Source organism: Erythrolamprus reginae, chromosome 4 (assembly GCF_031021105.1).
Source record: "Erythrolamprus reginae isolate rEryReg1 chromosome 4, rEryReg1.hap1, whole genome shotgun sequence".
Classification (NCBI taxonomy): domain Eukaryota; kingdom Metazoa; phylum Chordata; class Lepidosauria; order Squamata; family Dipsadidae; genus Erythrolamprus; species Erythrolamprus reginae.
Window position 1 is genome coordinate 114,345,786 of NC_091953.1, and position 27,858 is coordinate 114,373,643.

A 27,858-nucleotide genomic window follows, 5' to 3' on the forward strand; every position below is an offset into this window, starting at 1 on the left:
TTGGCAGTAAAACCGGTCTCTGAGAACGTGAAGATTCTCCCAAACCCACCCCCACAGTTCTCGGAGCAGGAACTGGCCCAGAGCCAACCACAAGACTGCTTGGGCAGGGGGTTAGACTAGAAGACCTCCAAGGTTCATTTGAGCCATATGAGTCACCATTTGAGTTCTTTTACTGTCTGCACATGTGCAGAGAGGTTTTTGCATGCACAGAGGGTAAAAGAACCCAAATAGCAGTGTCCAGGCGGGTGGGCGGAGCATCGTGCTCACTTCGCGTCCAGCTCTCTAATGACCGACAGGCACGACTGAACCAGGAACATTTCATCCCTGATTTCAGATGTTACTTTGGTTAGAATTTGATTTTAGTATTTATATTGCTTCAATCCCAAGAACTGTATATAAGGATTGTAAATCATTCTTTTTTTATTAGAGTAGCATACAAACTTAGATACAATAAATCAGAAACAGGTTGCTACCGAAACGGGCCGTGCCATAGCTCCGGTAGTGAAAATGGAGCTATGCGTGCAACTCTTCCTCCCCGGTGCGTGTGTGCGCACGTCCGAGTGAGATTTTGCTTCTGCACATGCTCAGGAAGAAAAATCTCACTAAGGGACACTTGTATGTAAGATTTTGGCGATTTTTTGCTTCTGCGCATCCCCTTGCAAGATTTTGTCTCCTGTGCATGCGCAGAAGCAAAATCTCACTTGGATGCGTGCGCGCCCGCTGGGAACACAGAGCTCCACGAGAAGGGCACTTGTAGCACCGGTAAGTAGAAATCCCCGCCTGCAATAAATGCATACATACAGACTTTGGAGAATATGTAAATTGTGCACCTTGTAGTCTTCACTTTTTCTTTTTCTGATACAGTAGTACCTATAGATACGAGCTGCTTCACATGCGAGTATTCCAAGTTACGAGCCAAGACGCGAGCAAAATTTCTGTTCGACACCCGAGCTCAAATTTGGGATATGAGCTGAGCGTCCACTAGGTGGCGCAAGAATTCCATGTTTCCAGTTATCTCGGCGCGAAAAGCAAAATCTAAATGCATTCGTTCGAGATACGAATTGATCAACATACGAGCTCGGCTCTGGCACGAATTAAACTCGTATGTCGAGGTACCACTGTATTAAATTTTTTTTTCTTGTTTCAGTAATGCAAGACGATCCCTTTTATATGTCTTAAATACAAACTGAATAAAATATTTTTGAAGTTTTACAGGACGAACTTGGAAAGAAGATCTGGAGAAGAGAATGGATGTATTGAACATATTTTCTGTTGCTTCTGGCCATTTATATGAGCGCTTTTTAAGGTATCTGAAACATTTGGGTGAAGAGGTAGCTGAGTGATGACAGGGTGCCTTGCTGTTTATATTCCTATGTACTTTAACCTTAAAAGTGATGAAGAATACTTAATGTGGAAGATTTCAGTGTAATGACTTGTTTAGTTGATTTTTTAAAGCAATGTTTGAGTATTTAAACAGTTATGTTGATTTTATTCTTGTTGAAAAAAATTTATGCAGAATCCAACCGGAATTATTCATTGGGATCAGAAGTTTAGTCTTCCAAACATTTGGACTCGTGCTGGAACTTAATAATAATAATAATAATAATTTATTGGATTTGTATGCCGCCCCTCTCCGTAGACTCGGGGCGGCTGACAAATCCAATAAATTATTATTACTTATCTTCAGGGAGAAAAATTATTATAAAGTTACTTTTAATAATGCATGTATTATGTATGCTATGAATCTCTCAAGGCACTCTTGATTGAGTATTCTTTTTTTTATTATTATTATTGTTATTGTTGTTGTTTTCCAGAGTTATGATGCTTTCCGTTCTACGCCACACAAAGACACCAGTAAAATTTTGGTTTCTGAAAAATTACCTTTCACCTACATTTAAAGTAAGCACAGTATTTCACGTTTAAAATCCATTGCAAATTTAATCATGACAGATCTAATTGCAAATCATCAGTTTTGGCTTATTTAAGCATGGTTTGGGAAATCTAGTTCTGGTTTTTATTTTACAATAGATTAACTTAAATAAGTAACTTGCAATAATAGTACGGTAGTTCTAATTTTGAATGTTTGATCTAGTTTGAAGTTTTGAGGTAGTTCTAGTTTTGATCACAAAAGTACCGTGTGCTTATTACCGTGTGAATCTCTTAAGCTCCATTACATCTATAGTAGCCCTATCTAAAGTAGAAGTGTACTATTTTTTGCTGCTTTAGGGAAAGGATAATTGCGTTTCCTATTTCACGTACAGTAATACCTTGTCTTACGAACTTAATTGGTTCCGGGAGGAGGTTTGTAAGGCGAAAAGTTCGTAAGACGAAACAATGTTTCCCATAGGAAACAATGTAAAATAAATTAATGCATGCAAGCAAAAAAAAAATATCGCAAAAAGGGCACTCTGCTGGGTGCTGCCGCCCGGCTGTCACCTTTTGAAACAGCCGGGCACTTCTCAGCGTTCTCCCGAATGCCGAACCCGGAAGTTCAGCAAGGGTTCAGATTCGGGAGGCCGCCAAGGAGCCCCGCCGCCCGGCTGTCACCTTGCCAGAAGAGCCGCGGAGCTGTCAGCCAGTTGGGAGGCTCAAACGGAGGTGGGGAATCCCAATAGGGAATTCCATGGGCGGAGCTTTGACGTCACGGAGGTGTCCTTCCTGGAGTCCACGTTTCGGTCGGCCAGGAAGGATGTCTTCGTGATGTCAAAGCTCCGCCCATGGAATTCCCTATTTGGATTCCCCACCTCCGTTTGAGCCTCCCGACCGGCCGACAGGTCCGCAGCTCTTCTGGCAAGCTGACAGCTAGGTGGCGGGGCTTCTCGGTGGCCTCCCGAACGCCGAACCCGAACTTTTGCCGAACTTCCGGGTTCGGCGTTCGGGAGAACGCTGAGAAGCCCCCCGGCTGTTTCAAAAGGCGACAGCCGGGCGGCGGTGCTTCTTGGTGGCCTTACGAACCCGAACGCCAAACCCAAACTTTTGCTGAACTTCTGGGTTCGGCAATCGGGCAGCGGGTTCATAAGGCGAAAAAAGTTCGTAAGGAGAGACAAAATTTTTCCAAACCCCAGGTTCGTATCTCAAAAAGTTTGTATGATGAGGGGTTCGTATCACGAGGTACTACTGTACAAAGTTTGATTAGAACGATACTGACCCATCATATCTATAGTCTGTTCGGTAGCTTTTCAGATGTTGGACATCATTCTGTCTTCGCTGATGTTCTTCTCCCCAGTTTCTGTCATGTTTGATGACTCCTGTTACCTCAGGAGGTTCATCCTATCTTAAGTTCCTCACATAATTCTTATTCTCAATATGTCTTTACTTATTCCTGTCAAATTTTAATCAAATTTTCATTTTTTTAAAAAAATGCTTATAGTTAAATGTATACTGAATTATTGTTAAAGACTTAATGTATGTTTATACCAGAGGTGGGTTCCTCCCGGTTCCGACTGGTCCTATAGAACCGGTAGTAACTTGGCGGCCTGAGTCACTGGAACCAGCAGTGACCCAGGCCTGCCACACCCCATAGCTGCCGCCATTTTGGTTTTTAGCACTTAGCACTGCACAAGCGCGCAAAGAGCACACATGGCACATTCCTGAGCGAACAGGCAATGAAGAAAACCAGAACTCACCCATGGTTTATACATATTTGAGTTTATGGCCTAACTGCCTTTTTATTGCCTTTGCAAGAAGGCAAAATGCAGCTGCCAATCTGCTCCTTGAATAACTGCTGTTGTGACGTGTATGTGGATAACATGAAAGGCCAAGTGCATCATAGACAGGAAATGTTCTCATTAATGATTGCCAGTTTAATTATAGATTGTAATCATATGGATTGATCTGAGGGAGAGAACTTGCAAACATTAAAATTAAAGCCTAAGAAGGCAGGAGCTTGTTCCCAGGAAAAATAAAGCAATTGCAGCAGATAAATAAAACATTTCCTCTCAAAAAATCTTGATCATGCAGTACTGGGGTGGGGGGGGTTTGCAAAAGGGAGACCACTCATTTCTGACCACATTAAATTAATATCCTCATGAAAAACAATAAGTGAGAATCTGTATATGTTGTGATTCAGCCTGAGGCTCCTCAGGGACCGGCTGGATCTCTGCCGGATCCATGCCCGGAGGAGGAGGACAGTGAACAGGAGGGGGAGGACCAGGCAGAGGGGGAGAGGAACGTCAGGAAGAGGAGGAGGGAGAGCAGCCTGAGACCCCGGGGGGGGGGGCTCTCCCCAGCTAGTAGCCTGGATTCATTGGATGAAGACACACAGGCTATAATAGACATGAGGCAGCGACGAGCAGCTCAAAGACGGGGCCAATTAGAAAGGTATTTCCATCCCTGAATTGGCAACAGCTGGGTTTGGGTGTGGTTCTCCTCAGCAGGGTTGAAAAGGCAGGCCCGCCCTTACAGTCTTGTGGAGAGTTATCAATTGGGAGTCCTGTGACCTTGCTTCGATTCTCGGTGTCTCTGATCTTGGCTTGTGGCCTAGAAGTCTGGAAGACTTGGGGGAGGCGTGGGTTTTCATTTCATTTCATTTCATTTATTGGATTTATATGCCGCCCCTCTCCGAAAACTCGGGGCGGCTAACAACAGTCATAAACAATATACAGTAAAAATCCAATACTAAAAACTAACTTAAAACCCCCTAATGTATAAAACCAACATACGTACAAACATACCATACATACAGTTGTATCAGCCTAGGGGGAGAAGAGGTCTTAATTCCCCCATGCCTGGCGGCAGAGGTGGGTTTTGAGTAGCTTACGAAAGGCAAGGAGGGTAGGGGCAATTCTAATCTCTGGGGGGAGTTGGTTCCAGAGGGTCGGGGCCGCCACAGAGAAGGCTCTTCTCCTGGGTCCCGCCAAGTGGCATTGTTTCGTTGACGGGACCCGGAGAAGACCCACTCTGTGGGACCTAACTGGCCGCTGGGATTCGTGCGGCAGAAGGCGGTTCCTGAGATAATCTGGTCCAGTGCCATGAAGGGCTTTATAGGTCATAACCAACACTTTGAATTCTGACCGGAAACTGATCGGCAACCAATGCAGACTGCGGAGTGTTGGTGTAACATGGGCATATTTGGGAAAGCCCATGATTGCTCTCGCAGCTGCATTCTGCACGACCTGAAGTTTCCGAACACTTTTCAAAGGTAGCCCCATGTAGAGAGCGTTACAGTAGTCGAGCCTCGAGGTGATAAGGGCATGAGTGACTGTGAGCAGTGACTCCCGGTCCAAATAGGGTCGCAACTGATGCACCAGGCGAACCTGGGCAAACGCCCCCCTCGCCACAGCTGAAAGATGTTTTATTATCTCCAGCGTTGTTTTTGCCAGCAAGAATCCTGTTTTATTGCCTGGCCTTCGTGAAACCTCTGTGAAGCTTCATAGTGTTCCTGTCTGCAAGAACAGTTTTTGTTACCTGTGTTTGCTTTGAATTATATAAACTGCCTTTGCTTTTTACCAGTGTGTCTGGATACTCTTTTTGGTTGGTGTTGGCGTCTGGGGGGACCCAGACAGAACAGTATATAGATTTTTCATGTGACCTTGACCAATTTGTTGTGCAAGGAAAATTGAAAATAGAGCTTGCTTTCTCTCAATGTCTGTTTTGTAGATGCTTATACCTCATATGGCTAAAGAATATGGCTTTGATTATGAGCTTGTGCAATATAAATGGCCTCATTGGCTTCATCAGGAGATAGAAAAACAAAGGCTCATCTGGGGTTATAAAATTCTCTTCTTGGACGTTCTCTTCCCATTGGCTGTGGACAAAATAATATTCGTTGATGCCGATCAGGTAACAAGTCATATAAAATATGGTGTTTATGTCAATTTTATTTTATTTTATTTTTCTTTTTTTAATTGGTTTTCTTAAGAAATCTTGGTTACTTCAACATTAACAAATGCAAAAATAAGTGTGTGGCTTTGCGTTGGGTGCTGCTGACATGGACACTTGGGCTGACTTCAAACCTAGTTTGTCATCACTTTGAAGCTTCCAGTTTGCATCAGTAGTGGAAACCCGTTGCTATTGGTTTCTGAACAGGTGGGCGGAGTTCCTGGATGGGTGGGCGCAGCTTCCAGCCACCGCTATTGGTTATAAAACCTGGGCCGATCCAGGACCAACCCACTTTTGTTCGTGCAGGCATGTTTTTGGGTGTGTACACACCCCTTTTTATGGTGCTTATGACAATTTTAATTGACCTTTGTCCATGCTTAATTTTAGATACAGCAGTATCCCGGTATTTGTCCCTAATTGGTTCCAGAAGGCACAATGCGTTCTAACAGCAATGAGTGCCAAGAAAATAAACCATGTGATTTATCACATGACTCTTTGTTTGACTGACAAGGACTTCCTGTCTGCCTCTTTTCCTATGTCAGAAATATTCCCAGCAAGGCTGACTTCCTGTCCGCCCTCTGCAGCTGTCCCTCCGCTTCCTTTTGCAATGCCCTTCCCAGCATGGCCGACTTTCGGTCTGTCCTCTGCAACCATCCCCTTTTTCCTATCACAGTGCATCGAGTACCAAATGAACCACTAGTGCCGGGATCATTTATCAAGTCAAAATGTGTTGAGTACCAAATTCAATGAGTTTTGAAGCAGTTGTGTACTAGGTACTACCATACTCTGTGCCATTTCATATCTTGTGTCCTTTGATTTGATCAGTTGAGGAAGTTTAGAGCCGGGGTGGCGCAGCAGGTAGAGTGCTGTACTGCAGGCCACTGAAGCTGACTGTAGATCTGTAGGTCAGCGGTTCAAATCTCACCACCGGCTCAAGGTTAACCCAGCCTTCCATCCTTCTGAGGTGGGTAAAATGAGGACCCGGATTGTGGGGGCAATAGGCTGGCTCTGTTAAAAAAGTGCTATTGCTAACATGTTGTAAGCCGCCCTGAGTCTAAGGCGGCCTAAAAATCAAATGAATGAATGAATGAATGAATGAATGAATGAATAATAAATAAATAAATAAATAAATAAATAAATAAATAAATAAATAAATAAATAAAGTTTGAATGCTTTCTTTCTCCATGTATTCAGACTGGGTGAAGGTCAACCAATTCTGCGCCCTCATTTTTTACTTCCCAGTCGAACTTATAGTCTTGAGGTTTCCTGATGATCAATTGACTGTGGCCCCAAAGTTATAAAGTAAAGTTATTTTTTCCCATGTAACTTCATCAGAAGTTTAAATAAAAATGGAGGTGCTCATTTTACATCTCAAAGGGGTTAAAGTATTCCTGTGGCACAATGAATGGGCTCATTTACAGGTCCCCAATCCTACTTCAAAATAGCAAAAAACTAAACCAACATTAGTAGAAGTAAGCTCACACTATTCTGTACAAGATAGGATTCCTAATTTGAAGACCATCCAACATACTGTTGCTGTGTTCTCAAAGGATGCTCAGCATCCTGACACACGCTTCAATGCTAATCTATTAATTAATATGTAGTAACATAAACCAATGACCCAACTGAATCTATTTTCAGGTGGAACATGGAAAAAATTATCTTAATGAATAAGATGTCTGGTTTAGAAATGTGGAAAATATATAAATTGTAAGTGGAAATCAATAACTCTTATAACCAGGAATTGTAGCCCCCTCTTGCTTCTTTCCAATATTTAGGTTGTAAGGAGCGATCTGAAAGAACTCCGTGATCTAAATTTAAGAGGCGCACCTTATGGTTACACTCCTTTCTGTAATAGTCGTAAAGAAATGGATGGCTACCGTTTCTGGAAATCAGGATATTGGGCTTCACACCTTGGGAAGAAGAAGTATCACATCAGGTGGGAAACGCATACTGATCTATTTGTCTTCTCTCTCCATGTACAAATTAAGAGCCTTTACCTTTCTGTCAAAAGGTATGCATTGAAAATCTCACTGAATGGGATTCACTAACGCAGGGATCTCCCACCTTGGCAACTTTAAGGCCTGTGGACTTCAACTCCCAGAATTCCCAGCAAAGCTGGCTGAGCAACTGTGGGAGTTGAAGTCCACAAGCTTTAATGTTGCCAAGGTTGGAGAGCCTTGCCCTAAAGGACATGGCAAAACATGGCAAACATGTTCTGTCTGGCCACATCAATTACTGGGAATAATAACCCAATTCACGCTTGAATTCAAAAGCCGTCATAGCAAAGTCAATCTGTATAGCCTGGAGGACAGAAGGAAAAGGGGGGACATGATCGAAACATTTAAATATGTTAAAGGGTTAAATAAGATTCAGGAGGGAAGTGTTTTTAATAGGAAAGTGAACACAAGAACAAGGGGACACAATCTGAAGTTAGTTGGGGGAAAGATCAAAAGCAACGTGAGAAAATATCATTTCACTGAAAGAGTGGTAGATCCTTGGAACAAACTTCCAGCAGACGTGGTTGGTAAATCCACAGTAACTGAATTTAAACATGCCTGGGATAAACATATATCCCTTGTAAGATGAAATACAGGAAATAGTATAAGGGCAGACTAGATGGACCATGAGGTCTTTTTCTGCCGTCAGTCTTCTATGTTTCTATGTTTTCTATTTTATCAAGCACAGTTATGAGATACAACAGTAACTCAATGAAATGCGATGCTGGCTGCAGACTCTCATTAGCAATAGATAATGTCTAATCTCTCATTTGGATGATTCTTCTTTGATTAATTACTTATGCAGTCCAAAGACATTTTACAGCTCAAACCAAAACCAGAAATCAACGATCCAGAGGAATTGGAAAGTCTTTTAGCTCCTAGGGTTCTGTCCTCCATTACGAACATTGTTTTTCCACACCCCTTTTCCCATCAGCCAGTCAAATGTCCCCTAGAGATATTCCAAATGTCCAGCGGTGGGCTACGAGCCGGAACGCTAAATTGCGCTCGCCGCGGTGGCTCATAAGTTCTTGTGGGACCAGCGCGATTTTGCTGCTGCACCTGTGGAGGAAACAAAATCGTGCACGGAACCACAGGTGCACCCATGTTTCTGTGAGGTTTTTTTGCTTCCGCACCTGCTGAAACATGGGCGCACCTGCGGCTCCGTGCGCGATTTTGCTTCCTCCACAGGTGCAGCAGCAAAATCGCACTGGCCCCGCAAGGACTTACGAGCCATGGCGGTGAGCGCAATTTAGCATTCCAGCTCGTAGCCGACAGCTGCAAATGTCCCCTAGAGATATTCAACGCCTACGACCTCTTCTATAGAGATATTCATGCCTAGATCTCATCCTCCTAATTCTGGCATCTAATAGGGGGTCCTGCTCCTTTAACTCCCCATCATCCTTTGACTCAGACACTATCATAACTGGGGGTGCTACACCCTCTTGTGGTCCCTCTGTCTCTGACTCCCCTCCACTCTCACTCTCAGACTCAGATGGTAAGAACACTGGCTTGCGATGCCAGTACTCCTCCATCTCTTGGTCCTCAAAATCCGTGACGAGCTGAGCCAGACGTGGACCACTCACAACAGAAACATTGTGTCCTTTTTATGTATTTCAACCAATGATAATAGCACCATTTTGATAATAACCCATTTTCCAAGGGCAAGAAACAAGTCCTAATGCACTGTTATATTTTTTATTGTTCTTGTTTTGTTAGTGCTTTATATGTTGTGGACCTGAAGGTATTCCGGAGGATTGCTGCAGGTGACAGACTCAGAGGTCAATATCAAGCACTTAGTCAGGATCCAAACAGTTTATCCAACCTAGATCAGGTATGCTTAGTCCATAATATATATACCGCCAAGAAAAACCTCTGTTAACCCAGGATTTCATCAAGGCTAAAAAGTGCTCAACTGGCATATTTAAGAGATGAGTAAAGCCTCATGTTCAGGGGCGGGTTCCTCTTAGCTTCCTACCAGTGCATTGCATGCACATTGCAACGTTTCGCTGGTGTGTGTGTATCCTGTAGCACGATTTTGCTTCCGCATATGCGCAAAGGGATGATTTTCCTTCTATGCATGCTCAGAGAGCCAAGAAATTGCAAAAAAAAAAATAGGGAAAAAAATGGTGGCACGTATGCTTTGCTTGTGTGTGTGCATCCTGTAGCACGATTTTGCTTCTGCGCATATGCAGAGGGACGATTTTCCTTCTAGGCATGCTCAGAGAGCCAAAAAATGGCAAAACATTAGGGGGGAAATGGCACATACAGACCAGCAAAGAAAGCACTGGAGCCGTTGCGTCCAAATTGTGCAATCGATGCCCCACTACCAGAGCAGTGCACCGGAACGCCCCAGTAGAAACCCACCCTTGCTCATATTTCTGTGTTTGGGTCTCTTAAAACAATGTAGGAATACTGCTAATGTACTGTCTGCCCCAGTTGAGGTGATCTTTAGCCTGGCCCTTAAGTGGGAGAGTACTGTCCATGCTAAGGTTGCCAGTGAAGAATGGCTCAGAATTCATGTGTACCGTAACCAGTGAAGGGCTACCAAAATTTTTACTACCACACTGTGGCCATGGCTTATGCATTTTCTTTCAACCTCTTTCAGTGCAAATTAGATGCTCTGGGGTGGAGCTCCATTTTCACTACCCCACTGTGTTCCCCCCCTGTCCGGGCAGTAGCCCACCCCTGACCGTAACCTCAAGCCTGTTAGAAGTCATCTTTAGCCCCACGCTTGCATCATGCAAGAAGTCCAATAAATACATTTGGTTTAGCTGCTGCCAATGAAGGTGTTTATTTAACTCCATTACTTATTTACTATGGTCACTCTGGTTAATCTTAGACATTAATCCAGTACTTGCTATACCTTGCCTAGCTTTTATTATTGCATTAACTTTTATTGCTGTTGTATTTTTAAATTTTATTTTGGTACATTGCTTTTTAATATATATACCTTTTTTATTAATTTTTTAAAATAATAACACACACACACTACATAAAACACAGTGCACAGTGATGCATGCTCCTGCCATCTAACAATATTCAAACCCCTCCACCAAAATGAGGGTGTACCTTATTTATAGCATCTTAAACCAAGAACAAATTACAGTGGTACCTCATGATACAAAATTGGTTCCAGGAGGAGGTTCGTAAGGTGAAAGGTTCGTAAGACAAAACAATGTTTCCCATAGGAATCAATGGAAAAGCAAATAATGCGTGCAAATCCTTCAGGAAAATCCCAAACTTTAGAAGGGAGGCGAACAGAGAGCAGGGAGGAGCAGCTAAAGGGGGCGGGTGGAAGAAGCAAGGCTAGGCTAAAGGGTGAGTGGGAAGGAAGAAAGGCAAGGGGGGCGCCCCTCTCTTTTCTTTCTTCAAAAGACACCCTTTCAGTGCCTGTGCAAGCACGCCGTTCTCCTACTTTTTAAAATGCAAACTCTTTCCCCCTCCAAGCTGCCCCTCCCTTTTCTTTCTTCAAAAAAGGGGGGGAAAAGAAACCCCTTCATCCCAGCAGCAGCGGCTTGGGTTCGTAAGGTGAAAATAGTTTGGAAGAAGAGGCAAAAAAATCTTAAACATCGGGTTCGTATCTCGAAAAGTTCGTTAGAAGAGGCATTCGTAAGATGAGGTACCACTGTATAGGAGATTATTTTGGTATTGCTGAGTGAATTTTGTGTTCTATTTTTGAGTACGGTATACATTCAAAAGTAAAATAAAAGGTAACACACAAAACTCAGGTGCAGTTATGTGTGAGATTTTCATTCCTCTTCCCAAGCAATAGCCAACGTGCTCTTAGAAGGTTGGATTACCAAGGTTTGTTCTCCAATACACCGGCATTGTCTGAGCTTGATGTCAATTGTAATTCAGCCTGCATAGGAAATGCCACATTGGGTACCATGGACAGCATACTGTTTTTCGAATGAGTTCTATATCTTAATTTTTTAGGATCTTCCAAACAACATGATTCATCAGGTGCCTATTAAATCTCTCCCTCAAGAATGGCTGTGGTGTGAAACTTGGTGCAGCGATGAATCCAAAGAAAAGGCTAAAACCATTGATCTGGTGAGTGGGTGTAAAATGCAGCAAATTTGGGAACAGCTGCTATAAGCAGTTTCATAGCATTTTTCCCCAGTCCCTTGGAATCCTAACTAGCTGTAATGTAGATATTCGTACGTCCAAATTCTGTCTCCATTTTTGTGAGATATAAAAAGTTAGCGGCTGAATCATGGAAACCATGAAATTGTGGTACGTTGTGGGACCTGCTTGAATTTGCAGCATTAACAGGATTTCTCTCTCAGAGCATCTTATCATAGAATCATAGAACCATAGAGTTGGAAGGGACCTTGAGGGTTATCGGGTCCAACCTCCTGCTCAATGCAGGATTCATTAAACCATTCCAGAAAGTTGACTGTCCAGTCTCTGTTTGAAGACCTCCATGAGCTCCGTCAGACTTCTATGTTTCTATGAGTCAACAGTGAGAAGCAGCTGTAATATTTTCTCATGTTGCTTTTGATCTTTCCCCCAACTAACTTCAGATTGTGTCCCCTTGTTCTTGTGTTCACTTTCCTATTAAAGACACTTCCCTCCTGGACCTTATTTAACCCTTTAACATATTTAAATGTTTTGATCATGTCCCCTCTTTTCCTTCTGTCCTCCAGACTATACAGATTGCTGCTGTTCAGACATATTCCTCCCATTCTATATGGCTTGTTTCTTTGCCAGCTGTTATTTGGAGCCACTAGAAATGGAAATATTCTTGATTTACCTTAGAATATTTTACATTCTGAGCTAATTATCTCACGTGGTCCATAGCACATGACATTTCTGATAATGTAGCTAATTTACAACTCCGCCGTTTTCATTTTAATACATGTACAGTTCTTGGAGATTTTTCTTTTGAAGCGATAGGATTTTGTTTCAGACTTTAAATCACACTAATCCTCGCCTTCTCTAAAATATATTTCAGTGCAACAATCCCAAAACTAAGGAACCTAAACTAGAAGCTGCTATCAGGATTGTTCCTGAATGGACAGACTATGACTCTGAAATACAGAAGCTAATAAACCGCATCAGAAAGGAGAAAACAAACGGGACTTCAATCCATCCAAAAGGTGAGAGACGGGAGAAACTTTTGTAGCTCATAAAATTGCCCTGGGAGGAGGGTTGATTGGTTTGTTTATCTATTGTACAGTGGTACCTCTACCAAAGAACGCTTCTTCTCAAGAACCATTTTCCACTTACAAACCCAAGCCTCCGAAACTGTAACCAGAAGCCTCCGTGGGGCCTCTCTAGGAATCTCCTGGGAGGAAACAAGGCCACAAAAGGTGGGGAGAAGCCTCCGTGGGGCCTCTCTAGGAATCTCCTAGGAGGAAATAGGGCCTCCACCCTCCCTGTGGTTTCCCCAATTGCACACATTATTTGCTTCTTACATTGATTCCTATGGTAAAAATTGCTTCTTCTTACAAACTTTTCTACTTAAGAACCTGGTCACAAACAAATTAAGTTTGTAAGTAGAGGTACCACTGTATTTATATGCCTCTCACTTCAAAATGGACTCAGAGAGGTTTTGTTTATCTGCTTCGACGAAGTAACGTTATATGGAGATCTCCTCTAATGTTGTCTCCTTAATCCTTTGCAGTTGTTTAGATTCAGAGGGTGGGTACATCCCAAGTGCAGTTCAACAACCTTAATTTATATTTTTTCACCTTCCATAAAAATAGTTTCCCATCTCACTACATTGTAGTAGTGCGATGGTAGAAAAAAGGAGTGATGAGAGAATTTACTTTTAAGAAAGAGAATACCGGTCAGTTTTAATATTGTCTTGCTTTGTAGCGATGTGCATTCAGAATTAATAATATGAAATTATTTTACAGAGTCCAAGCATGATGAACTTTAGGAATATTTGTCAATGCCAACCACAGACAGAAAACAAAGACTGCTTTTAATTAATGTACTGTAATTGAGACACATTGTGTATTTGTGCAATTTTTTTTTAAAAAAAAATGACTTGCACATGGCATGGAACTAACAGACTGTAAAAGATTCCCGCTAAATAAAATACTTGGAAATGATGGTATCTGGGTGCCTTTCTATAGAAAATAAATGGAACCTTTAATTCAGTATTATATTTAAACTTCCAAATGTTTCATGTAAGAGTTTCAAATAGCAATATTTCGTAGTTAACACAAAACTTGAAATTATTTATTAATCTTTTTATTCAGCCTTCCTCATCACTTTCTGAAAATTCTATTTCAATGAGCCCCTCCCTCTCTCCGTGAGACTCTTGCATCCTGTTCCAGGTTTCCCATTACAGTGTTCCCTCGATTTTCGCGGGTTCGAACTTCGCGAATAGCCTATACCACGGTTTTTCAAAAAATATTAATTAAAAAATACTTCGCGATTTTTTCCCTATACCACGGTTTTTCCCATCTGATGACATCATACTTCATCACCAAACTAATAATTTTTGGAAATAAGTAACAAAAAAAAAATTGTTAATAAATAATTATGTTTATAAATATCAGGATCACTGAGTGCCTTATTCAATGATAAGTACCAGTAATAATGGTGAGTAAATGGTTGTTAAGGGAATGGGAAATGGTAATTTAGGGGTTTAAAGTGTTAAGGGATGGCTTGTGATACTGTCCATAGCCAAAAATAGTGTATTTACTTCCGCATCTCTACTTCGCGGAAATTCGACTTTCACGGGTGGTCTCGGAACGCATCCCCCGCGGAAATCGAGGGAACACTGTATTCACATATATTCACGGTGGTCAAATTTTTCCATCTGCAAAAATAACAAAAAAGAGGAAAGCGAACTGAACAAACAAGGATGAGATGGGGATAGCTATGGATAAATGGTAGTGACATCAGCAGCAACCCATTAGCTCTGTAGAGTGGAACCTGCTGTGGTAAAAATAGCAATCTGTGGTTATTTTTTTGCAATTTGCACATAGCATTTTTAAAACATTTTTTAACTCATTCATAATAAATACTCTGAGGATGCGCTCCTTGAACTCAGAGGGATGCAACTTTGTCACAGACTCATAATTGAAGAGTTTGGAACCCAAAAATCAGTTCTGATCTCTTTGCTCTTAAAATGTTTAGATTGTTCGGCAGTGGTGGTTGGTTGGGCAAGGTTTCTGTTAACTCAGGTTAACAGGGCTTTAAAGATGGGACAGAAACATCAATTAAAAATAACTTTTTAATTTTAAGTTATCATGATAACTCATATTTAAAATCATATTTATAAATACGATTTTTAAGAAATCGCTGATTCTCATAGATTTGCTCAATCATGAAAAATGCCAATTAATGAGGAAGTCTATCTTAGTGTCTTGTGTTTTCTATTATCTTAAAGGATCTTCCTCAATATATTAAAATCTCTGCCTTGCTGGGCTCATTGGTGATCTTGGGAATAGAGGCTTGCAAACTTTTTCAGGCTTCAGAAAACAACAAAAACGTAGAACTCCTGAGCAAGAGGTTTTAAAGACTGAAAACATTGTGTTTGGCTTCACTCCTATTTGCCTTTAATCTGTCCTTGAATTTTGTAGAAAACATTTGAAAAACCCTGTTTTTGAATTTTCAGCTTAAGCTTGCTGGCCAACTCTTAGTATAAAGTAGGGCCACACAGAATTTAGGGAACCATTCAGAAAGAGAGACTTATGTTTCTTTTAAAGTAGCCATTTCTTTTTGCAATTAGACAAAATATCCATTTGGAATCAATTATTGCAACCTCCCATTGCAAAATATAGCAAAACAGATAAAACAGGTTTGTTAGCCTGCCACAAAATTATATAAAAAGAAGAAAGTTTATTACTTTGACCACTCTTCGGTAGACCACAGCTTCCTGTAGAGAGGGAGACTTGGCAGTAGTTCCCATGAATATATTGCGTCATATATTAACAGACAAAGGACTTGGAAGTTATAGTACACCTCCTAGTAAATATTTAGCATTATTTTGGTCTCATTTCTGTTCAATATAAAGAAGATTGGGTTCCAAACATTGTCCCAATAAGAGAGGCAATAATTATTTTGATAAGTATATGTAAAAACAGGCTTTTGATAAAACAGAATTTTAGATTTCAGATTTCAGACATAATACATGTACAGTACACCAATGCCATCAATTTAATATAAAAAACTACAACCACCACAAAATAGCTTCCAGATTTTGAAGTAGCAAAGTTTAAAAAGAAATATTAATCTTTGTGGTCCTAAAATATACTGCTTAAGTAAAGCTATTTTGCAAAGGCAAAGTCCCCCCCCCCCCTCACACACACATTTGAGGCATTTAATTCCACGGATACTTAACGGTAGCAAGTGATAACTGAAACTTCCTTTTAAATTGCTTCTTTAATTTCCAAAGGAATGAAATAAGGTTTTTGTTTTAAAAAAATTCTCCCAAGTCAACTCAGAATCACTAGGAATAATAACACAATAAAGCAATTTCCATTCATTACTTGAGGCAGAAACAAATTAAGGATTTTGGCACAATTGTTAACTTCAGATTTCAACTTGTCCTATCCCCCACCACTCCCGACAGCCAAATTCCGCTCCTCCCAAAACCTTCAGGATTTAAACCAATTAAAACAACTGTGTGCTACTGTTGAATACGATTTAGTATTTTGTTACCTTCAAAAGACACCATAATTTTCATAGAATCAATCCTCCCTCCCACCTCAATCCCTCTGATTTATTCTGGCAACACTTCCAAGGCAATGTTTGATTTTCAATTGACCCACAAGCATTGCTGAACCTTTGGATCAATCCATGCGCAGTCTTGGCAGTCTTTTTAGGATAAACAGCTCTGGAAATATCAATGAAGCCCAAACCACGTCCTGTTATAAACATTGATAGGATTTGGTCAAAGAAAGCAAAGGGCTCTCTTTCTCCCAACCCCCTATTCTAACAATGGCACTTTATGCAGTCCTGTCCAAAACATAGGGATGATTTTTTAAATAGGTAACATCTCTCTCTCCCAGCATTTCTGGAGTCATTCTCGAGGAGAGAAACATGAAACCACTTTCTGGGTTTTTTGTCTGAATGCTCACTCAACAAGTATCCAGCATATTTTGAGACAAATCCAAATCATTTCAAAAGCATTCCTAAAGAACAGAGCATTACATCGAAAAGCTAGTGAGATTCAACCACTAATTTTTTCAGATGTTTGGAGATTTGCATTGAAATACACAGTTATTAATGAGAACAAGCAAGGGGAAAGATGAATATCATTTTGACAAGCGTTCAAATCAGTGTTCTTGAAAAAGACCAGATGTGAAAGAGAGGGCAAGTTCAATATTACACTCCAAGATGACTCCAGGTTCTGTTCTGAATACAATTCACAGTACAGTATCAGACTTCGGTTGCATGAAAACACTTTCAATCGGTTCCATGAGTTATTAGTCTGTGCAACAACCAGACATGCATATAATAATTGTAATTAATTGTAATAAAAAAATACCTTCAAGAGCAAAACAAAGTTCTACTTTATAGCCAATATCAATACCAGTCCTGTCAATCAATGATTGAAAATGATTCTCTGCCACCTGGCTAATTCTGTTTAATTCTTTAAAAGCAACTGGAGGGGTTTTAATCATAGAAAATTGACTTTGTAACATTAATCAGGATAACTTTGTCTACAAGCTGGCTTCAGCTTGTACATATGATGTAAATGGCCATATATGGCAGATGTGTAATACTTCCAAAAAGTCAGTTGAGACTTTAGCAATTCCTCTTGTGGTAACTACAGCTGGAATATGTTTTCTTATTTCAAGTGAGTATTTCCCACAAAATGGTTTAGTAAACTTTAAAGTGCTTTTTCTTTGAGTCAATTCCTTCTCAAACATGGGTTTGTCTTGATGTGGAGTTTTGAGGCCCGGAACTACAAACAGATCGGTATGGCTGGATTTTGCTATACCTTTTGAACTACTATCACCCCAAAAACCCCTGCCTTTCACGATTGTTCAAAGACCAAATGGTAATTTTAAGTTATCTAGGAAAACAAAATGCAGATTGCCAGATGCAAAAGGAAAAATAAAATAAAACGAGTATAGCAGTTCTAATTGAAATTGAATTTAAACTGGAACGGTCCCCCGGAACTGAAGGGGTCAAACCCTTGCCAGGAATTCCAAGTTCGGTGAAAAGGGTGCCCTCCTCCCCCTTGCTGACTTTCAGCATCCAATGGGTCTTCTCCTGCATCAAACTTGCTCCGCATTTCTGTAAAAGATACAAAGATGGTGATCAGATGAATCAGATGTTAAAGACAAAGGAACTCCATAAGCTTTCATCCAAAGGTTTTGATTCTAAAGAGTGGTTTCTAATGCAGCGACCCCTTAATACAGTTCCTCATGTTGCGGTGATCCCCAACCATAAGTCTAGTGCCAATTCTCCCAACAGAGTTTTAAGCTGATTGGCAGGAACGTCAGAGGGACACAGTCTCTGGCCCATGTATCAGCTGAATCCCTTCAAAAATAAAATTGCTTGCTTGCTCGCTTGCTTGCTTTATTTGATTTATATGCTGCCCCTCTCCGAAGACTCGGGCGGCTAACAGCAATCATAAAACAGCGTACAATAATAATCCAATACTAAAAACGATTAAAAACTCCTTAATATAAAAAACCAAACATACATACAAACATACCATGCATAAAATTGTAAAGGCCTAGGGGGAAAGGGAATCTTAATTCCCCCATGCCTGGCGGCAGAGGTGGGTTTTAAGTAGCTCACGAAAGGCAAAGAGGGTGGGAGCAATTCTAATCTTTGGGGGGGAGTTGGTTCCAGAGGGCCGGGGCCGCCACAGAGAAGGCTCTTCCCCTGGGTCCCGCCCAGCGGCATTGTTTAGTTGACGGGACCCAGAGAAGACCCACTGGTCACTGGGATTCGTGCAGCAGAAGGTGGTCCCTGAGATAATCTGGTCTGGTGCCATGAAGGGCTTTATAGGTCATAACCAACACTTTGAATTGTGACCGGAAACTGATTGGCAACCAATGCAGACTGCGGAGTGTTGGTGTAACATGGGCATATTTGGGAAAGCCCATGATTGCGCTCGCAGCTGCATTCTGCATTCTTAAACACATCACTGGGCATCAAAAGAAAAGGAACGTTGATTGGTCGTCATAAAGATGAAGTGAAAAACAACCCAACTGACTCGCCCTCTTATTCTGAAAATAAGGAATCGGACAAGCTACACATCTATCTACCTGGATCTGTGAGGACTTCTTTGGCAGCTGCAATATCAATAAACTTTTTCTCTGCTTTCTTCTTCTCTTCTTCATCTTGAAAATTATCTGGGTGCCACTGCATTGCCAGCTTCCTGTAGGCTTTTATGATTTCCTGTTTCCTGGCATTCCTGTCAGAAGTGTAAGAAATAACTTGAGAATTATCTCTTCATGCCATGGTAAAAACTTGTAAAAAGAAGCCAAGACCCCTGTCAGTAGATAGGAATTCAGATTCTTTGGCTGTCCCCTTTGCAGGTACAATCTTCTATTATATATGGCTTAAATTCTATGTAACAGGGAAATATGCAGAACGATTAGTCCCTGTACTCAAGATGCCCAATTCCCCCCAATTCCCCATTCTGTGCTGCATTTATAAGTTTCCTTCTTTATTACATAACTTCCTTAAGATAGTTTTGAAAAACACTTTGTTACAGCCTTCGTAAGAAGGTCATACTGTATCTAGCGACCATTCATTCACTATTTAAACCTTGTGAGGAGCACTTAGGTGCTAAATGATTTGTAGTTACGACTAGTGATGGGCTGCTGCTCCCACAGGGAGGGGGTTGCAGTGGGGGTAGTAAGTTTATGCACTATTTATTGAATACTTAATAGTTTTTTTATTGCCCTTCCTTCTCTGGTACCTTAGTATCATCCTTAATTACTTTTAAAATAGGAAATAATTAAATAGTATGTTTTTACCCATAAATATTTTAATCATTTTAATCATTATCTAGAGCTGAACTTTTATAGCAATTAAAGAAAAATGAGCTACTTGCCTAATCTGTTATCATGTTAAATAAGGTTCAGGAGGGAAGTGTTTTTAATAGGCAAGTGAACACAAAAACAAGGGAGCACAATCTGAGGTTAGTTGGGGGAAAGATCAGAAGCAACGTGATAAAATATTATTTTGCTGAAAGAGTAGTAGGTGCTTGGAACAAACTTCCAGCAGACATGGTTAGTAACTCCACAGTAACTGAATTTAAACATGCCTGGGATAAATATATATCCATCCTAAAATAAAATACAGGAAATAGTATAAGGGCAGACTAGATGGACCATGAGGTCTTTCTCTGTTGTCAATCTTCTATGTTTCTATTATATTGAACCTTATGGGTTCAGCACAAAACCTTAAAATGTTATTGCGCTCCTCAACAAATAATGCTGTCTATTATTTGTACTTTTTGTGGCTATTCAAATAATGTGACTTATCAAGTGAAAAAGAGTCCAAGCACTGATTTGAAAACTTACCTTGGTTGGTGAGCCACTCCCACCCAGTCACATGACATTTAAGCCATCTCCGGTCACATGATTAAGCCACTCCAACCTGGTCACATGGCCGGCAAGCCACTCCTACCCGGTCACATGACCATCAAGCCACACCCACAAAATAAGCCATGCCCACAGTGTGGCAGTACAAATTTTGGCAGCCTATCACTGGTTACGACCAATCCTCGAAGTTACAGTGCCTCCGCAATCATATGGTCATGATTTTCAACATGGTGGCTTTCCAAGAAACAAAGACAATGGGGCAGCTAGCAGGAAATTGGGACTTGTAGTCATGTGAGGCCCTCTCTTACTGGCTACTGGGACCACCTCAACTGTTGTCACAAAACAGCATGGTCATGTGCTGTCACATTTTATAACCCCATCACTTAGCGATAGAAATTCCTGTCCCAATTGCCACTTTAAAGAGAGGACTGCTTCTACAGCCTCTTGAAGAAAAAGCAACATGAAACTGTAGGGGCTTGGCAATTGCTAAAGGCTTACCTTTTAACGCCTAAAATTTTATAGTAGTCCCTCTTTTGAGACTGCTTGAGCATCCGCTGGGCTTTCTCAAGACTTTCCTGAATCTGTTGGTCATTATCGCTGTATTTTTTAGCAGTTTCATAGTCCTGGATAGCTATCACAAAGAGAACAAACAGAGTTCATTTAGAGATTTGCAGCATAGTAATTCATTTCCCGCCTGGCCCAGATTTCAAATGGAATATTTATTTAAAACTGGGTAAAGTAAAACCAAGAATCTTTATGCAGTCAAAGTGTACCTTCTTCATACATTTCTTCTAGCAAGTATGCTTCAGCCCGATCTTTGAGGGCATTCACATTTTCTGGCTCCAGCTGCAGAACCTCTGTGCAAACTTTAATGGCTTCTGTTATTTGCTGATTCTGAAAAAAGTGAGATGGACCAATCAGGACAATAGCAATAACACTTAGACCAGTGGTTCTCAACCTGGGGGTCGGGACCTCTTTGGGGGGTCGAACAACCGTTTCACAGGAGTCACCTAAGACCATGGGAAAAGACAAATTTCCCATGGTGTGAGGAACTAAAGCTTCTATTCTGGCTCCTTGGAGCATATTTTTACAATCTGACCAATCAGGCATTTACAGTGGGGGTTGTCCCTCAGACCTTCCTGCCAATCAGCTTAAAGCTGTGTTGGGAGAATTGGCACTAGACCTATGGTTGGGGGTCACCACAACATGAGGAACTGTATTAAGATGTCGTGGCATTAGAAAGCTTGAGACCCATTGATTAGACTTATATATTGCTTCATAGTGTTTTACAGCCCTCTCTAAGCGGTTTACAGAGTCATCATATTGTCTCCAAAAATCAGGTTCTTCATTTTGCACACCTTGGAAGGATGGAAGGCTGAGTCAATCTTGAGCCTGGTTAGATTCAAACTGCCAAATTTAAGGCAGTCGGCAGCCAGCAGAAGGAGCCTGCAGTACTGCATTATAACCACTGTGCTACTGTCGTTCCATAAGAAGTTTTGCCCAATTAACTGAATGTTTACCTTTGAAAAGCAATGACAGATTCTCTCTTTGGCTCGAGTAGTGTAGATAGGAACATTTGTCTCCATATTCATAACAGCCTCATACTTCTCAGTGGCTTCCTGATATCTATTTACAGTAAGAAAGAAAATCAATTAACAGTGTATATTTATTAAATTTAGGGGGGGAAATTATATTGTTCTGTATAATTTACAGAAGGCAAGATAAATACACCAGTGCTCCACTTTAGATTGAAATAATGACACAGACCTCATATTTTGCCAATTGGTTTTCAGTGAGTTGGGAAAGTGGAAGGAAATTGTTCCACTAGTTTTCAATATTACTGAGAGCGCGGAAGTGGTGAGACAAGGCAGCAGCTATTCCAGGTTGCCATTTTGGGCTTTGCGCCTTGCGGTTTCAGTCTCCAAATGCTCCTTTTGAGAGCAGTTCAAGGCTATGGGGATCGTCAAAGCACATCGCTGCTGATCACTGCTGATAACATGGCACGACAGAAGCCAAAATCGGGCCATGCAGAGGCCTAGAGTGCAATCAGCAGAGGCCAAAAATGTGATGCATGGAGATGGCGATTGTTGGCTTTAGTGACACCCACAGCCTTGAACAGCTCTCAAATGGAGTAGTTGGAGGCTGAAAACACAAGGCATGAAGCCCAAAAAGGCAAACCATTGTCTGTGGCAATCTCTGCAGCCAAGAAGAGGATGCATGAAGACCCAAGGATGGGAGGTGGCAGGACCAAACTTGGAGTATAAGTAACACCCAAATTTTCAGCCTCTTTTTTTTTTGGGGGGGGGGGGGGTGAATCTTATACTCTGAAAAATATGATAATCAGTGGAACAGCTTGCCTCCAGAAATCGTGGGTTTCCATCACTAGATATCTTTAAGAAGACTCTACACCAGTGATGGGGAACCTATGGCATGGTTGCTACAGATGGTACGCAGAGCTATATCAGCTGACACGTGAGTTGTTGCCCTAGCTCAGCTTCAATGTGCATGTGTGTGCTGGCCAGCTGATTTTTGGCTCACACGGAAGCTATGGGAGGGCATTTTTACCCTCTCCCGGCTCCAGGGAAGCCTTTGGAGCCTGAGGAGGGAGAAAACACGACCCTACTGGGCCCACCAGAAGTTGGAAAACAGTCCATTTCCGGCCTCCAGAGGACCTCCGGGGGGCATGAAAAGCTGTTTTCATCCTCCCTATGTATTGAATTATGGGTGTGGGCACTTACACATGCACGATAGCGCGCGGCCATGCTCTTTCTGCACCCGAGGAAAAAAAGGTTCGCCATCACTGCTCTGGACAGTCACTTCTCCTGCTTGAGCAAGGGGCTGGACTAGAACACCTCCAAGGTCCCTTCCAGCTTATTCTATTCTATTCTATTCTATTCTATTCTATTCTTATTCTATTTTCATTGTGTGTGCATGAATTTTGAGGAAGAGCACATCTGTAGGCAGAAAAGACCCCACTGGATTTAATACATGGTCTCCAGTTAAACAGCTCACAAAATCTCTAACCATTGGCAGCTCTATCAGAGGTAACTGAAATGGTCACAATTCGGTGAGTCAGGTCTCATAGGCCAGTGTAGGCTTTTAAATATTGATAGATCATAATTGATTATATATTGTGGTGGAAATGAGGCTACTGGGGAAAAAAACTGTGAATAACAATAGCACTTAGACCAGGAGTGAAATGCTACTGATTAGGCCCAATATGGGTGTACTGGTATCGGCGAGCGCCTGTGGTTTGGAGAACTGGTTTTGGTGGCAGTGCAAGGCTCTGCCCACCTGCTCAGATATTGCCGATTTTTTTAACCCACCGCCCATGCACAAAGCGTTAAAGGGTGAAAAAGTATGCACGATGGTGGTGTGCACAAGCAGAGTAAGCGCTTCCGAACCGGTAGATTTCACTGCTGACTTAGACTTATATGCCGCTTCAAAATGCTTTACAAGCAGTCACAGAATGGATCCCACTTGACAAAAAAGTATCCATGAAAGAGACATAAAACAAAGTGAATCAATGATATCAGCGAGTATGGCGGGCTCAATTGGCAAAAGAAAACTCAGGACCGTATTGGTTGGAAATATGTGGAAGGGGTCTTCATTCTGCAATGGACAGACAATGGCTAAAATGATGATCATGATGAAGAAAAAGAATTGATGGCTAGGCAGCAGATAAAGATCTTCATATCAAGAACTATTCAACCGGGACACTAAATGCATTGGATGGCATGATGGACCCTCCTTCATCCAAGTCTTTTTAATCAGAGGCCGGTACAGACCATTCCTGAACTGTCAAGGTGATCTGCGTAAGGAGCCACAGAGAGGAAACTCAACCAAGAAAAGAAAACCACAAAACGGATGACTCACCTACTTTCCTGGATGAGCTCTTCTGCTGAAGCAATGTGCTTGTTGAGCTTCTTTACTCGCTTGTAGTGAGAAAAGCACTCCTTGTGATCTTGGTCCAGTTTCAGGCATTCCCGCACTTCACTTTGCACAAAGGAAACAACAAGGGAAAGAATTAGGTTGTGGGATCAAGAATTTTTTTGGGTGTGTATGTGTATGATAAATAAATAAATAAATAAATAAATAAATCTAGTTTTCCTTGAGTCAAGAATCAGAGAGTTATCAATTTGGGCAGATGACATTCATTATATTAGTAGCAATGGGTTAACTCATCAATTAATTCATAACATTGTACGCTCTTTGCTTAGTTCTTTTCTTCTTGTAAACTACTTTTTTGTAAGTAAAAAAAGTGTGGGTGGGGAAAGGAATACCCTGAAATACAAAGGGGTGGTGGGGGGGAAGCATAAATTCAGATTTTGGTCAAACTCAACAATTCACTACAGTGCCATGATGGTGAACGCATGACACGTGTGCCACCAGTGACACGCAGCACCCTTTTTGTGGGCATGTGAGTTGTCGCCCCAGTTCAGCTCTGCTAGTCATCGGGTATCTGCCACACATTTGTGGGGGGAAGGATGCGTCGCATATATGGGGCGCATGTAGGGAGCATGCATTCAAGGGATGGGGCACATGCAGGCCATTTGCGCAAGCACAGGGCACATGTACAGGGGCTGTGTGTGCACTGCATTTTGGGATTTTGGGGACTCAGTCCGGAAAAGGTTAGCCATCACTAGTATATGCCAATGTCACACCAACACTCCGCAGTATGCATTGGTTGCCGATCAGTTTCCGGTCACAATTCAAAGTGTTGGTTATGACCTATAAAGCCCTTCATGGCATCGGACCAGAATATCTCCGGGACCGCCTTCTGCTGCACGAATCCCAGCGACCGGTTAGGTCCCACAGAGTTGGCCTTCTCCGGGTCCCATCAACGAAACAATGTCATCTGGAGGGACCCAGGGGAAGAGCCTTCTCTGTGGCGGCCCCGACCCTCTGGAATCAACTCCCCCTGGAGATTAGGACTGCCCCCACCCTCCTTGCCTTTCGCAAACTCCTTAAAACCCATCTCTGTCGTCAGGCATGGGGAAATTGATTCCCCTGGGCCGTTTCCGCTTTATGTATGGTCTGTATGAGATGTATGATTGTTTTTACATTAAGGGTTTTAATTTGTTTTAAGTATTGGATTTGTACTCTTTCTTGTTGTGAGCCGCTCCGAGTCCTCGGAGAGGGGTGGCATACAAATCTAATAAATAAATGAATGAATGAATGAATGAATGAATGAATGAATAAATAAATAAATCAAATAAATCAAATAATAAATAAATAAAATAAAATAAATAATGTAATCCATTTTAAAACTCAGCATAAGGTAGTGGTATGGAGGCACAGTGAGCCTTCTTTCTCCTCCAGGTCTTTCTGGATTTTTTCTCTTCCATGGGGAAAAACAGAGGAATTTGGAGGCCGGAGAGAACTCCACAACCATGTTTTTTCCCCTCCTCCTTCAAATGACCTCTCCTTCATCTTGGCAAGGCATCTTTCCATCCAGTACAGGTTTTCTCAAGATTTTTGGCTTCACCTCACAGCATTTACCTTAGAGACATTTCGTGGTCCCCTAATTCATAGTATATTGTGCTGATTTTATAGAAAGCCTCAGTGTTATCGTTCTTCAATTTGGCAGCAGCCTTCAAGTCGCTGATAGCCTTCCCAGGCTCCCCTTCCTGAATGTAGCTTTCAGCTCGAAGTTCCCGCATATCCGCATCCCAAACGCAAACCTTGAGAAACCAAAAACGGAAGGAGATTGTAATCCTATTTGTACTTGTTCAAAAGAACCAACACACCAAAAACGAAGCAATAAGCCACACAATCCTTACATGCTTTAAGAACTGGCTAATTATCTCTACACGTTTAGAACAACATATTCGACACAGTTTTTGGATTCTTCTGGAGCGAATGTCCTTTCAACTGAGGTTTTATCTCATCAGGTTAATCTAACCAACCCAATTTTTGGAAATTGTGTGGTTAGATTAATTTGGTAAAATAAAATCTCGGTTAAAAGGAAACTTGTTCCAGAATATTTCATGAATACAGTACATTTGTAAATTATTGTGGCAAAGCACTGATGGGCTCCCAAATTTTTACTGTCACACTGTTGCCATGACGTATTTTGGGGTGTGTGGCTTGATGGTCATTTGACCAGGTAGGAGTGGCTTGCCGGCCATGTGATCAGATTGGAGTGGCTTGACAATCATGTGACCGGGGTGGATTAAAGGTCATGTGACTGGGTGGGAATGGCTCACCGACCAAGTTAAGTTTTCAAATAGGTGCTTGGACTCTTTTTCTGTTGATTAAGTCACATTATTTGAATAGCCACAAAAAGGACAAATGGTAGACAGCATTATTTGTTGAGGAGCACAGTAACATTTTAAGGTTTTGTACTGAATCCACAGTATGATAACAGATTAGGCAAGTAGCTCAATTTTCTTTGATTGCTTTAAAACTTCAGTTCTAGATAATGATTAATAAGGTGTTTTGGGGTAAAAATATACTATTTAATTATTTTCTATTTTAAAAGTAATTTTAAAAGGATCATCCTAAGGTACTAGAATAGAATAGAATTTTTATTGGCCAAGTGTGATTGGACACACAAGGAATTTGTCTTGGTGCATATGCTCTCAACGTACATAAAATAACATAGAAACATAGAAGTCTGACGGCAGAAAAAGACCTCATGGTCCATCTAGTCTGCCCTTATACTATTTCCTGTATTTTATCTTAGGATGGATATATGTTTATCCCAGGCATGTTTAAATTCAGTTACTGTGGATTTATCTACCACGTCTGCTGGAAGTTTGTTCCAAGGATCTACTACTCTTTCAGTAAAATAATATTTTCTCATGTTGCTTTTGATCTTTTCCCCAAATAAAATATACATTTGTCAAGAATCATGTGGTACAACACTTAATGATTGGCATAGGGGTCAAATAAGCAATGAAGAAGCAATATTAATATTACTAGAGAAGGAATTGAAAATCAGGCAAGGTGCTCAACTGAAACTTTGCCCAATGAGGAAAAATCTTCTAATTTACAAGCATCTGGTGGGGAGAAAAACCCTACCTGAATGTTGCTATGATTCCCAAGTTAACTTTTAATTCAAAATTTAAAATTCAAAAGTAGTAACCACGCTTACATCTTGGCATCACTTCCCAGTCTGGGACTTACTTCTAGAATTTTATCCAAGAGAGCGATAGCAGTGTAGTAATCTTTTTCGAGAAAGGCAGCTTGTGCTTGGGAACGCAGACGCCGAGCCTCATCTGATTTCAATAACTGAGCGCGGGCTTCTCCTTCTTCTTTCTCACTGGGGTTAGACAGGAGCTGCAAGTAATGAGCCCCCCCCCCCTCAATTACATGTCGAAATTCATAGGTTGACAAACACATTGCCCTGGGTTTGACACCCACTGACAAACCCACAGCATCGACAAGGCCAGGCCTTTGTATTCTTTAGCACAGAAAAATCATAGCCTAAAAAATTATTTTAGATTATTAACTTTGGGTTCCCTAATCTTTTAGGGACTTTTTTTGACTTTTAGTTCTCTGGTCCAGTGTTTCCCAACCTTGGCAACTTGAAGGTATTTGGACTTCAACTCCCA

At 41.4% G+C, this 27,858-nt stretch overlaps 2 protein-coding genes across 6 annotated transcripts in view; one reads left to right on the top strand and one right to left on the bottom strand.

The window, feature by feature from the left end:
- UGGT2 (UDP-glucose glycoprotein glucosyltransferase 2) overlaps positions 1 to 13,887 on the top strand; it is an 88,266-nt gene extending 74,379 nt beyond the window's left edge. The window contains exons 32-39 of the mRNA XM_070751285.1: positions 1,208 to 1,306; positions 1,815 to 1,899; positions 5,599 to 5,781; positions 7,599 to 7,759; positions 9,537 to 9,651; positions 11,757 to 11,873; positions 12,778 to 12,922; positions 13,685 to 13,887. Of these exons, the coding sequence (XP_070607386.1) occupies positions 1,208 to 1,306; positions 1,815 to 1,899; positions 5,599 to 5,781; positions 7,599 to 7,759; positions 9,537 to 9,651; positions 11,757 to 11,873; positions 12,778 to 12,922; positions 13,685 to 13,707 (928 nt within the window). The 3' untranslated portion in view covers positions 13,708 to 13,887. The remainder of the gene's footprint in view (positions 1 to 1,207; positions 1,307 to 1,814; positions 1,900 to 5,598; positions 5,782 to 7,598; positions 7,760 to 9,536; positions 9,652 to 11,756; positions 11,874 to 12,777; positions 12,923 to 13,684) is intronic.
- Positions 13,888 to 16,151: 2,264 nt separating this feature from the next.
- The window catches only part of DNAJC3 (DnaJ heat shock protein family (Hsp40) member C3), a 79,793-nt gene continuing 68,086 nt past the window's right edge, over positions 16,152 to 27,858 (bottom strand). For all 5 annotated transcript variants that reach the window (XM_070751289.1, XM_070751287.1, XM_070751288.1 and 2 more), the window contains 8 exons: positions 27,431 to 27,583; positions 25,802 to 25,983; positions 24,176 to 24,295; positions 21,820 to 21,925; positions 21,073 to 21,193; positions 20,798 to 20,930; positions 19,013 to 19,161; positions 16,152 to 18,029 (listed from right to left, as the gene is read on the bottom strand). In XM_070751289.1, coding sequence (XP_070607390.1) covers positions 17,872 to 18,029; positions 19,013 to 19,161; positions 20,798 to 20,930; positions 21,073 to 21,193; positions 21,820 to 21,925; positions 24,176 to 24,295; positions 25,802 to 25,983; positions 27,431 to 27,583 — 1,122 coding nt within the window. In that variant the 3' untranslated portion in view covers positions 16,152 to 17,871. The remainder of the gene's footprint in view (positions 18,030 to 19,012; positions 19,162 to 20,797; positions 20,931 to 21,072; positions 21,194 to 21,819; positions 21,926 to 24,175; positions 24,296 to 25,801; positions 25,984 to 27,430; positions 27,584 to 27,858) is intronic.